We start from the raw sequence: 10,605 nt of genomic DNA, 5'->3' as shown, positions 1-10,605 counted from the left end.
TATTTTTCCCCCCCCAAGAGCCTAATATAGAGAGTACACAGAGACACCTGTGTGTCTCTGGGTAAGCCCTTTGGGAATTTATCACCCCCCCACGAACGGCGGGTAGTGCGAGTACTTTTTACTACCTGCACAAGATGAGCACTGCCCTTTCCCAGCTGCTACACGCCCTTCTTTGCATCGAGTTCAATAAAGCACATGTAAGGGACAATGCTGTGTTTTCACCTGGGAGGGTCCTGTGAGAGCCCAGCCTGCCCCTGGGACTGAGCCCACCACCACCTGCCCCCCTGCCCGCTGCCCAGATGTCAGGAGGGGCCTGGATCCGAAGCCAGGAGCAGCCAGGCCATCCTCCCTGCGGGAGCACATGTGTCCTGCTCTCGGCCCTCGCCCCGCCCTGGACCTGACCCTGGACCGGCAGGTTCAGGAGGGTCCCCTCCACCCGCCCCTGCCCTGCCTCCCAGTCTGTCTCCAGGCTCTTCCCAGAGCCTCTGGGGCAATGGTTCTCAACCTTCCTAATACCTCGACCCTTTAATACAGTTCCTCATGTTGTGGTGACCCCCAACCATAAAATTATTTTCGTTGCTACTTCATCACTGTCATGTTGCTACTGTTATGAATCGTCATGTAAATACCTGATATGCAGGATGTATTTTCATTGTTACACATTGAACATCATTAAAGCATAGTGATTGATCACAAAAACAATATGTAATTATATATGTGTTTTCCGATGGTCTGAGGCGACCCCTGTGAAAGGGTCGTTCGACCCCCAAAGGGGTCGCGACCCACAGGTTGAGAACCGCTGCTGTGGGGCAACGCCAGCTACGCCTCCACCGCCCCTCCCGTTGTCTGGTCCCGCCCCCCACCCTGGAACCCGCCTGCTCATTGGGTCCCGCAGACTGGACGCTCCGCCCACTGCAGCTCCTCCCTTCCTGTCTTCCGCTGCCTTTCGGCCGCATCCACCGGGTGGGAACCTTGGGAAACCAGCTGCTCGCCCTTTCCCGCTGCGCTCACCCTCCCTGCTGCCTGCTCCTCCCCCGCCTACATCCGGTCCCGCCCACTAGGGTCACGCGCGTTTCCGGCCCCGCCTCCTACACCACTATTGGGGCCAATCAAACTCCCAGGCCCTCCCAGGTCCCGTCAGCACCCACCCTCCAAGCCACCCCGCCGTGGGGGGAGGGGGCGCCTGGTCCCCCGCGTGCGGGCCAGAGCGGCGTTTCCGCGATCAGACCTCGTGCTGCTCACGGCCAGGTCCCCGCGAGCCCACCCGGTAGCACCAGGACCTGCCCGCTCTGCGTCCGTGGAATTTCTGCAGAGCTGGAGGCTAAGGACAGCACATCTTCCCTGGGCCTCAGCCCCTCCGGCTCCGACGCCGGATCCCCGGCCGATCCCCGGCCGGGGGCACCCTCCCGCGAGGCCCAGGATCAGGTGCTGCGGGGGCTGTCACAGGGGCTGTGGGTGGGGGTTGTCCCTCCCTCTGGCGGCGGGACAGCTGCTGCCCACAGACCAGCGCCAGCAGGACCCACCTCGGCCCCAGGGCAAGGCTCCTGGAGGCGGGTCTCCTCCCCGACACCAGCCCCGGGCCTTCTCCAGCCTCTCCAGGACGGCTCCACCCCATGTGCATCCCGGGCCCTGGCAAAGGCTCAGGCCCAGAGCCCCAGGGCGCCCATCGGCTGGGGGAGCCTTCCTGGCACTGGCAGCTCCAGCCAGCAGGCCCAGACCGTTTGGTGGTGAAGAAGGCATTTGGGGGGAACATAGGCAGGATCAGGAATTTCTTAGAATTGGGGTCCATGGAAAAGCGCGGGGCTGCAGCCTGGGAGAAGGCACACTTCCATAACCCCAGGAAGCAGGTGCAGTGACATCTCCAGAAGACAAGGAAGCAGCAACAGTTGCATTTACATAAGACAAGGACACTGGAAGTGGCAGGAAAGGTCTATATTTACAAAATAAAGAGAAGGAAGAAAGCCCTTCATTCAGATGGAAAAGAAGAAAGCGCAGAGGAATGGAAGGACTAGAAGGAGGAGGGCCTTAGGAATCACTATAGTAACCAATTCAAGGGGAATATCGACAGATCAGAGGGGATATGAGGACAGAGGAACTGCAGCCTATATAAACGACAGAGAAAAGGAACTCCATGGGACCCGTTCCCCCCTCTCTACTTGGAAGTTCATTCTATGGCACCCTTACCCCTCCTTACGTGGGAGTCTCTCAATAAATCTTCATCTTTGCTAGACCACTTTCCGTCCGTGGATTAATTTCTTGGATTCCAGCGAAAAAAGGATCCGGGTTCCAGTCCAAAAATTCGGTATCAGTGGGAGGATCGGTCCTTCCTCTCAGGGTTTCTGTCCATAGGAACTGAGCCCTCTGCCCCTTCCGGGCCACTGGCTGCCCCTAACCCTGCCCCCTGCAGGGGAGCCAGGACGGAGCTGGTGGGCTGGAGGGCCGCCCAGGAGGGGCCGGGGGCCTGGGCTGCACCCCTGCACCCCACGTGCAGACACCGTGGCCTCCAGAGGACCCGCCGGCCGCCCTCACCCAGCACCGCTGCTCCCAGCTGCTCAGTCAGCCAGGCTTTCCTCAGGCCAAGGGTGAGCTGGCCCAGTGCCCCTTGGGTCAGGGTCAGACACTGGAAGGAGGGACCCCCCTCCTAGGCCCCTGGTGCAGCCGCTGCTCCCAGCTGGAGGCCAGAAACCAGGACCATCTGAGAAAGTGCCAGGACCCCTCAGAGCAGCAAGGGGGGCTGTACAGGGGCAGGCGGGGCGGGCAGTGCCCCTGCCCAGGAAAGGCCAGCATTGTCACGCACAGGTGCACTTTATTGAGCTCAGCTGCAGACAGGTGTGTGCACAGGTGCAGGGAAAGGGGTGGGCGCCCGGGGAGGGCCAGCAGGGGGTGGGGAGGACTCGGCCACCTGCCATGGCGGTGACTAGAAGCCTCTGTTATGCATCACGGCCTGCATGACTCCCGGGAGCACAAAGACCAGGAGAACAATGAGTCCGATGGTCATAAAGATGCCCAGGACCACGGCCCAGATGTTCAGGCACTTGGCGGTGGACGCATAGCTCTGGGCCCCAATCACGTCTCCCACCATCTTCCGGTCCCTAGACTGGGGGAGAAGAGATGGTGTGGTGAGGGGTCTGTCTGGACGGGCCCTGGGGACAGCCGGGTGCTGTGACTCAGGCCCGGCTCTGGCTGCTCCCTGCCCAGACCAGCCTCCACCTGCCCTCAGCCAGGCCAGCGACCCACTCCCTGTTCCCTGGAGCCTGAGCAGGACAGGCCAGGGGGGCCTCCCTCACAGCCCCTCAGCCTCTCCAGGGCCTCAGGGCTCCTCTCCCCTGCCCTGGCCCCTTTGCTGGCCTCTCCCCCTCCAGGGCTCAGGGTTTCCTGAGAACTTTTGTTTTCTAGCCAGAGCCCTGAAGCCACATGGCCAGTCAGAGGAGTGTAATTTCTGGCTGATCAACAGGATATTCCTTGGAGTCCAGGGGACAAAGGCTGACCCTGCTGTTCCCAAGCAGCCTCAGCGTGACCTGCACACAAACACACACACACACACACACACACACACACACGGGCTCCTCAATCCCAAGGGTCATCTGGGCAGCACACCTGTGGGGGCACACACGCCTTCCATGTAATCCCCACCCCAGACCCCCCCTTCCGCGTACCCACCTTCACGGAGAAGGCGAACGCCACGAAGCCCAGGCAGCAGGTGTTGAAGAAGAGGGTGTTGAACAGGGACCAGACGATGTGGTCGGGCACCACTGTGTCAGTCTGGATGTTGACCACGGTGGACATCACGGGCCCTGGGTTCTGGTGATCCCCCAGCACAGACACCTCGTGTTGCTCCCTGATCATCTCTGGTTTGGAGAGCAGGTGGGGTCCCAGGTGAAGAAGGTGGATGCTTCCCGAGGCAGAGACTTGAGCCGTGTGGCTGCAGCTGCTGTGACTGCACAAGCCCCTCCCTCCCTGGGGAGTTGTTAATTCTTTAAGTTTCTATTTCCTCCTCTTTTTAAAACGGTCTGGCTGATTAGCAGGGGGTGGGACACTCTTCATGGTTTGCTAGGAGCGGGTGGGAGGAAATCCTGAGGTTCACCGTCATCTACGTGCCAGTTTCCTGTCTGCGTCACTCATGCAGGTCTGGTCTCCTCGAGGACTCGGTGGGCCCTGGCGGCTTTTCCCAGGCGGCAGCCACCCATCCCCCCAGCCCAGGCCCAAGCCCCTGTGGTCTCACCCCCCATGCAGGGCCCTGCCTGTGGCCCCGTGGACCCCACACTCCAGCCCCAGAGTGAGGCCGCCCCACAGCTCACCCTGGGCTGGCTCAGGCCTCTTCTCCGAAGCCCACGCTGCTGCAGGTGGGGTGGTGCCTCCTGGTTGGGCCTGGACCCAGCAGCCCCTGTTGCCTGTCTCAGGGGGCCCTGCAGGTCCTCTCTGGGGGTGTGGGGGGGGGGCGGTGAACAAGGACATGGGTGCTGGATGCTGGAGGAGGCGGCTGGGGTGGGAGAGGGAGGATTGGGGCCCAGGGCAGCATTTTGGAGCAGGAATTTGGGGGGAATGAAGTATGGTAGCAATCATTTCAGATTGAAACTGTAGTTTAACTCTAACCCTGTTGTTTGGCTTAACAATAGAAAAGTTACTTTGATTTTCTGAATTGTATAAATCATCCCATTCGATTGAATGACTACCCCATTGATTGTGATCTTACTGGTTTTAGAGGGCACATTCCTCTGTACCTGGGACCCAGGACAGCACACTTATCCCAAGACCCGGGGGTTCCAGATACTGTGTTCCCGCCAACTCAGTGGTTCGAGACCCGAGGGCTCTAAATAATGAAATCCTGCCAACTCGGTGGTCCAAGACCCCAGGGCTCTAGATAACGTGTTCCTGCCAACCCAGCGGTCCCAGATGATGCGTTTCTGTCAACTCAGTGATCCGGAGACCCAAGACTGTCCTTAACATGCTTAAGGACATGTAAACTGCTCTTTTTTCGAACCAGGTTCCTCATTCCAAACCCTGAGATGCAATCAATACCTTCATGATTTTTGCGTATATAAATCTGGAGTTGCGACCATCTTACTATGAGATTTGGGGAATGGCCCCGCATAGTCCAGGATTGCAATAAATGTGACTCTTTAATTCGACTTCTTGAGGCGTCCTTCTGTGATTCTCGGGGTACGTTACAAAAGGAACAGAGGCAGGCTTAGGGTTTTTTAGAATTGGGGTCCACGGAAAAGTGCGGGGCTGCAGAATGGGAGAAGGCACATTTCCATAACCCCAGGAAGCAGGTGCAGGGACATCTCCATAAGACAAAGAAGCAGCAGCAGGGGCATTTGCATGGGACAAGGGAACTGGGGTGTCCAGGAAAGGTCTATATTTACAAAATGAAGAAGGAAGGGAGCCTAGAGGGAAGGAGGAGGGAGAACCTCAGGTGTCGAAGGGGAATGTGGATTGATCAGGGTGGATATGAGGACAGAGGAACTGCAGCCTTTATAAACCACAGAGAAAAGGAACTCCATGGGACCCGTTACCCCCTCCCTACTTGGAAGTTCATTCTGTGGGACCCTTACCCCTCCTTATGTGGGAGTCTGTCAATAAATCATCATCTTTGCTAGACCACTTTCCGTCCGTGGATTAATTCTTCGATTCCAGCGGACAAAGGATCCGGGTTCCAATCCAAAAATTCGGTATCAGTGGGAGGATCGGTCCTTCCTGTCAGGGTTTCTGTCCATCGGGACTGAGCCCTCTGTCCCTCCCAGGCCACTGGCTGCCCCTAACCCTGCCCCCTGCAGGGGAGCCAGGACAGAGCTGGTGGGCTGGAGGGCCGCCCAGGAGGGGCTGGGGGCCTGGGCTGCACCCCTGCACCCCACGTGCAGACACCGTGGCCTCCAGAGGACCCGCCGGCCGCCCTCACCCAGCACCGCTGCTCCCAGCTGCTCAGTCAGCCAGGCTTTCCTCAGGCCAAGGGTGAGCTGGCCCAGGGCCCCTTGGGTCAGGGTCAGACACTGGGAAGGAGGGACCCCACTCCTAGGCCCCTGGTGCAGCCGCTGCTCCCAGCTGGAGGCCAGCAACCAGGACCATCTGAGAAAGTGCCAGGACCCCTCAGAGCAGCAAGGGGGGCTGTACAGGGGCAGGCGGGGCGGGCAGTGCCCCTGCCCAGGAAAGGCCAGCATTGTCACGCACAGGTGCACTTTATTGAGCTCAGCTGCAGACAGGTGTGTGCACAGGTGCAGGGGAAAGGGGTGGGCGCCCGGGAGGGCCAGCAGGGGGTGGGGAGGACTTGGTCACCTGCCATGGCGGCGACTAAAAGCCTGTGTTATGCATCACGGCCTGCATGACTCCCGGGAGCACAAAGACCAGGAGAACAATGAGTCCGATGGTCATAAAGATGCCGAGGACCACGCCCCAGATGTTCAGGCACTTGGCGGTGGACGCATAGCTCCGGGCTCCAATCACGTCTCCCACCATCTTCCGGTCCCTAGACTGGGGGAGAAGAGATGGTGAGGGGTGTGGACGGGCCCTGGGGACAGCCGGGTGCTGTGACTCAGGCCCGGCTCTGGCTGCTCCCTGCCCAGACCAGCCTCCACCTGCCCTCAGCCAGGTCAGGGACCCCCTCCCTGTTCCCTGGAGCCTGAGCAGGACAGGCCAGGGGGGCTCCCTCCCAGCCTCTCAGCCTCTCCAGGGCCTCAGGGCTCCTCTCCCCCTGCCCTGGCCCCTTTGCTGGCCTCTCCCCCTCCAGGGCTCAGGGTTTTCTGAGAACTTTTGTTCTCTAGCCAGAGCCCTGAAGCCTCATGGCCAGTCAGAGGAGTGTAATTTCTGGCTGATCAACAGGATATTCCTTGGAGTCCAGGGGACAAAGGCTGACCCTGCTGTTCCCAAGCAGCCTCAGCGTGACCTGCACACAAACACACACACACAAACACACACACACACACACGGGCTCCTCAATCCCAAGGGTCATCTGGGCAGCACACCTGTGGGGGCGCACACGCCTTCCATGTAATCCCTACCCCCGTCCCCCCCTTCCGCGTACCCACCTTCACGGAGAAGGCGAACGCCACGAAGCCCAGGCAGCAGGTGTTGAAGAAGAGGGTGTTGAACAGGGACCAGACGATGTGGTCGGGCACCACTGTGTCAGTCTGGATGTTGACCACGGTGGACATCACGGGCCCTGGGTTCTGGTGATCCCCCAGCACAGACACCTCGTGTTGCTCCCTGATCATCTCTGGTTTGGAGAGCAGGTGGGGTCCCAGGTGAAGAAGGTGGATGCTTCCCGAGGCAGAGACTTGAGCCGTGTGGCTGCAGCTGCTGTGACTGCACAAGCCCCTCCCTCCCTGGGGAGTTGTTAATTCTTTAAGTTTCTATTTCCTCCTCTTTTTAAAACGGTCTGGCTGATTAGCAGGGGGTGGGACACTCTTCATGGTTTGCTAGGAGCGGGTGGGAGGAAATCCTGAGGTTCACCGTCATCTACGTGCCAGTTTCCTGTCTGCGTCACTCATGCAGGTCTGGTCTCCTCGAGGACTCGGTGGGCCCTGGCGGCTTTTCCCAGGCGGCAGCCACCCATCCCCCCAGCCCAGGCCCAAGCCCCTGTGGTCTCACCCCCCATGCAGGGCCCTGCCTGTGGCCCCGTGGACCCCACACTCCAGCCCCAGAGTGAGGCCGCCCCACAGCTCACCCTGGGCTGGCTCAGGCCTCTTCTCCGAAGCCCACGCTGCTGCAGGTGGGGTGGTGCCTCCTGGTTGGGCCTGGACCCAGCAGCCCCTGTTGCCTGTCTCAGGGGGCCCTACAGGCCTCTCGGGGGGCGGGGGGGCGGTGAACAAGGACATGGGTGCTGGATGCTGGAGGAGGCGGCTGGGGTGGGAGAGGGAGGATTGGGGTGCAGGGCAGCATTTTGGAGCAGGAATTTGGGGGGAATGAAGTATGGTAGCAATCAATTCAGATTGAAACTGTAGTTTAACTCTAACCCTGTTGTTTGGCTTAACAATAGAAAAGTTGCCGAAACCGGTTTGGCTCAGTGGATAGAGCGTCGGCCTGCGGACTGAAAGGTCCCAGGTTCGATTCCGGTCAAGGGCATGTACCTGGGTTGCGGGCACATCCCTAGGGGGTGTGCAGGAGGCAGCTAATCGGTGTTTCTCTCTCATCGATGTTTCTAACTCTCTATCTCTCTCCCTTCCTCTCTGTGAAAAATCAATAAAATATATTTAAAAAAAAAAAAAAACAATAGAAAAGTTACTTTGATTTTCTGAATTGTATAAATCATCCCATTCGATTGAATGACTACCCCATTGATTGTTATCTTACTGGTTTTAGAGGGCACATTCCTGCCAAAACCGGTTTGGCTCAGTGGATAGAGCGTCGGCCTGCGGACTGAAATGTCCTGGATTCAATTCCGGTCAAGGGCATGTACCTGGGTTGCGGGCACATCCCCAGTAGGGAGTGTGCAGGAGGCAGCTGATCGATGTTTCTCTCTCATTGATGTTTCTAACTCTCTATCTCTCTCCCTTCCTCTCTGCAAAAAATCAATAAAATATATTTTTAAAAAAAAAAAGAAAGAAAGCACATTCCTCTGTACCTGGGACCCAGGACAGCACACTTATCCCAAGACCCGGGGGTTCCAGACACTGTGTTTCCGCCAACTCTGTGGTTCGAGACCCGAGGGCTCTAAATAATGAAATCCTGCCAACTCGGTGGTCCAAGACCCCAGGGCTCTAGATAACGTGTTCCTGCCAACCCAGCGGTCCCAGATGATGCGTTTCTGTCAACTCAGTGATCCGGAGACCCAAGACTGTCCTTAACATGCTTAAGGACATGTAAACTGCTCTTTTTTCGAACCAGGTTCCTCATTCCAAACCCTGAGATGCAATCAATACCTTTGTGATTTTTGCGTATATTAATCTGGAGTTGCCACCATCTTACTATGAGATTTGGGGAATGGCCCCGCATAGTCCCGGATTGCAATAAATGTGACTCTTTAATTCGACTTCTTGAGGCGTCCTTCTGTGATTCTCGGGGTACGTTACAACAGGAACAGAGGCAGGCTTAGGGTTTTTTAGAATTGGGGTCCATGGAAAAGTGCGGGGCTGCAGACTGGGAGAAGGCACATTTCCATAACCCCAGGAAGCAGGTGCAGGGACATCTCCATAAGACAAAGAAGCAGCAGCAGGGGCATTTGCATGGGACAAGGGAACTGGGGTGGCCAGGAAAGGTCTATATTTACAAAATGAAGAAGGAAGGGAGCCTAGAGGGAAGGAGGAGGGAGAACCTCACGTATCGAAGGGGAATGTGGATTGATCAGGGGGGATATGAGGACAGAGGAACTGCAGCCTTTATAAACCACAGAGAAAAGGGACTCCATGGGACCCGTTCCCCCCTCCCTACTGTTAACGTAAAAAACCACTGAAACCTGTGAAGAATTTTTGTGAGTTTATTGGAGCCAAACTGTCGACATATGCCGGGAAGCAGAACCTCCACAAATTGAGGTAATGCTCCGGAGAATGGCGGGGTTACATTTGTATTTATACATTGTGATCAAAGGAGGGATGTCGGTGGGTTACATGAAATTCATTGGTGATAGATTAAGGAGGAGGGATAAAGCAAAGCAGGGAAACCCCTGGGATTGGATAAAAAGTAAAATGATGGACACACACTTAGGTGGGTGCAGGAGCCATTAACATGATAATGACGGAATTGGTGGTCTCTGTCCTCACCCAGCACATTTGGTTGTGCCCCAGGGGCTCCAGAAAAAGGGAAGTTACAAGTTACCCAGACATTTCAAGGCTGTGTTATCATAGATGCAAAAAGACAGACAGGCTCAGTTACGGTAAAGCCTGCCCTTGTCAGTGAAGATACCGGTCTAGGACGTAACTGCCCACCATCACCGCTTTTAGTTAAAGTTTAATTTCAGACCATCCTTTGTGGTGGCTTTAGGTCTCCGAGTTTGCAAGACGGCCATGCAGGCCTCCCCTGAGCTTGTCAGGTCAGCATGTGGCCCCTTTCGCCCACACTACTTGGAAGTTCATTCTGTGGGACCCTTACCCCTCTTTACGTGGGAGTCTGTCAATAAATCTTCACCTTTGCTAGACTACTTTCTGTCCGTGGATTCATTCTTTGATTCCAGCGGATAAAGGATCCGGGTTCCAGTCCAAAAATTCGGTATCAATTTCACACCAGGGCCAAACGCCCGAGGGGAAGGGTGGGGTGCGTGGGCTGCTAGGCCTCGCTGGGCCATGCCCTGCTGGCCGGGCCTTCCTGGGACTGTTACAGTAATAAGTTTAGTGAGTATAAGATAGCGTAATCAAATTTCATTTCTTTATTAGAGTGAATTTTAAACTTAGAAGTGAAACTTAACTTGTGTGTGTGTGTGTGAGACCCTGATAAGTAACTTGTAACGCCCTGCAAGTTAACTCCTGACCAATAACTTGTAACTCCTGACCAACAACTCCCTGCACGTGCATCCCTGATAGTAACCCCCTGCGTGAGTATCCTGATAAGCCCAGAAGGCCACCGGAGCACACTGACATGAGACACTGGAGAAGCCTGTTATAGTAATAAGTTTAGTTAACATAAAGTAGACTCCATTTTGTATTAGCATAAGTTAGCATAAAGTAGACCCCATTTTAT

At 56.6% G+C, this 10,605-nt stretch overlaps 2 protein-coding genes across 2 annotated transcripts; both read right to left on the bottom strand.

The window, feature by feature from the left end:
• Positions 1–2,786: 2,786 nt before the first annotated feature.
• On the bottom strand, positions 2,787–3,951 carry LOC102439229 (interferon-induced transmembrane protein 2-like). Its single transcript, XM_006108170.3, has 2 exons — positions 3,661–3,951; positions 2,787–3,097 (listed from the first exon to the last, which is right to left on the bottom strand). Exons 1-2 carry the CDS (start codon positions 3,844–3,846, stop codon positions 2,918–2,920), a joined length of 366 nt encoding a protein of 121 aa, XP_006108232.1. The 5' UTR covers positions 3,847–3,951; the 3' UTR covers positions 2,787–2,917.
• A 2,206-nt stretch (positions 3,952–6,157) lies between these two features.
• On the bottom strand, positions 6,158–7,313 carry LOC102438915 (interferon-induced transmembrane protein 2-like). Its single transcript, XM_006108169.3, has 2 exons — positions 7,023–7,313; positions 6,158–6,468 (listed from the first exon to the last, which is right to left on the bottom strand). The coding sequence occupies exons 1-2, from the start codon at positions 7,206–7,208 to the stop codon at positions 6,289–6,291; spliced, it is 366 nt and encodes a 121-aa protein (XP_006108231.1). The 5' UTR covers positions 7,209–7,313; the 3' UTR covers positions 6,158–6,288.
• Positions 7,314–10,605: the final 3,292 nt, after the last annotated feature.

The sequence above is a fragment of the Myotis lucifugus genome, unplaced genomic scaffold (genome assembly GCF_000147115.1).
Source record: "Myotis lucifugus unplaced genomic scaffold, Myoluc2.0 scaffold_1841, whole genome shotgun sequence".
NCBI lineage: Eukaryota > Metazoa > Chordata > Mammalia > Chiroptera > Vespertilionidae > Myotis > Myotis lucifugus.
Note: the sequence above shows the minus strand (reverse complement) of the source record. Positions and strands in the feature narration are given on the sequence as shown.

What these genes read in the sequence shown, in the direction of transcription:
- LOC102439229 (XM_006108170.3), bottom strand. Translation starts at nt 3,846, where the DNA reads ATGATCAGGGAGCAACACGAGGTGTCTGTGCTGGGGGATCACCAGAAC. An exon ending in CGTTCGCCTTCTCCGTGAAG is followed by an intron (nt 3,098 to 3,660) that starts GTGGGTACGCGG and finishes CTTCTCCCCCAG; the next exon opens with TCTAGGGACCGGAAGATGGT.
- LOC102438915 (XM_006108169.3), bottom strand. Translation starts at nt 7,208, where the DNA reads ATGATCAGGGAGCAACACGAGGTGTCTGTGCTGGGGGATCACCAGAAC. An exon ending in CGTTCGCCTTCTCCGTGAAG is followed by an intron (nt 6,469 to 7,022) that starts GTGGGTACGCGG and finishes CTTCTCCCCCAG; the next exon opens with TCTAGGGACCGGAAGATGGT.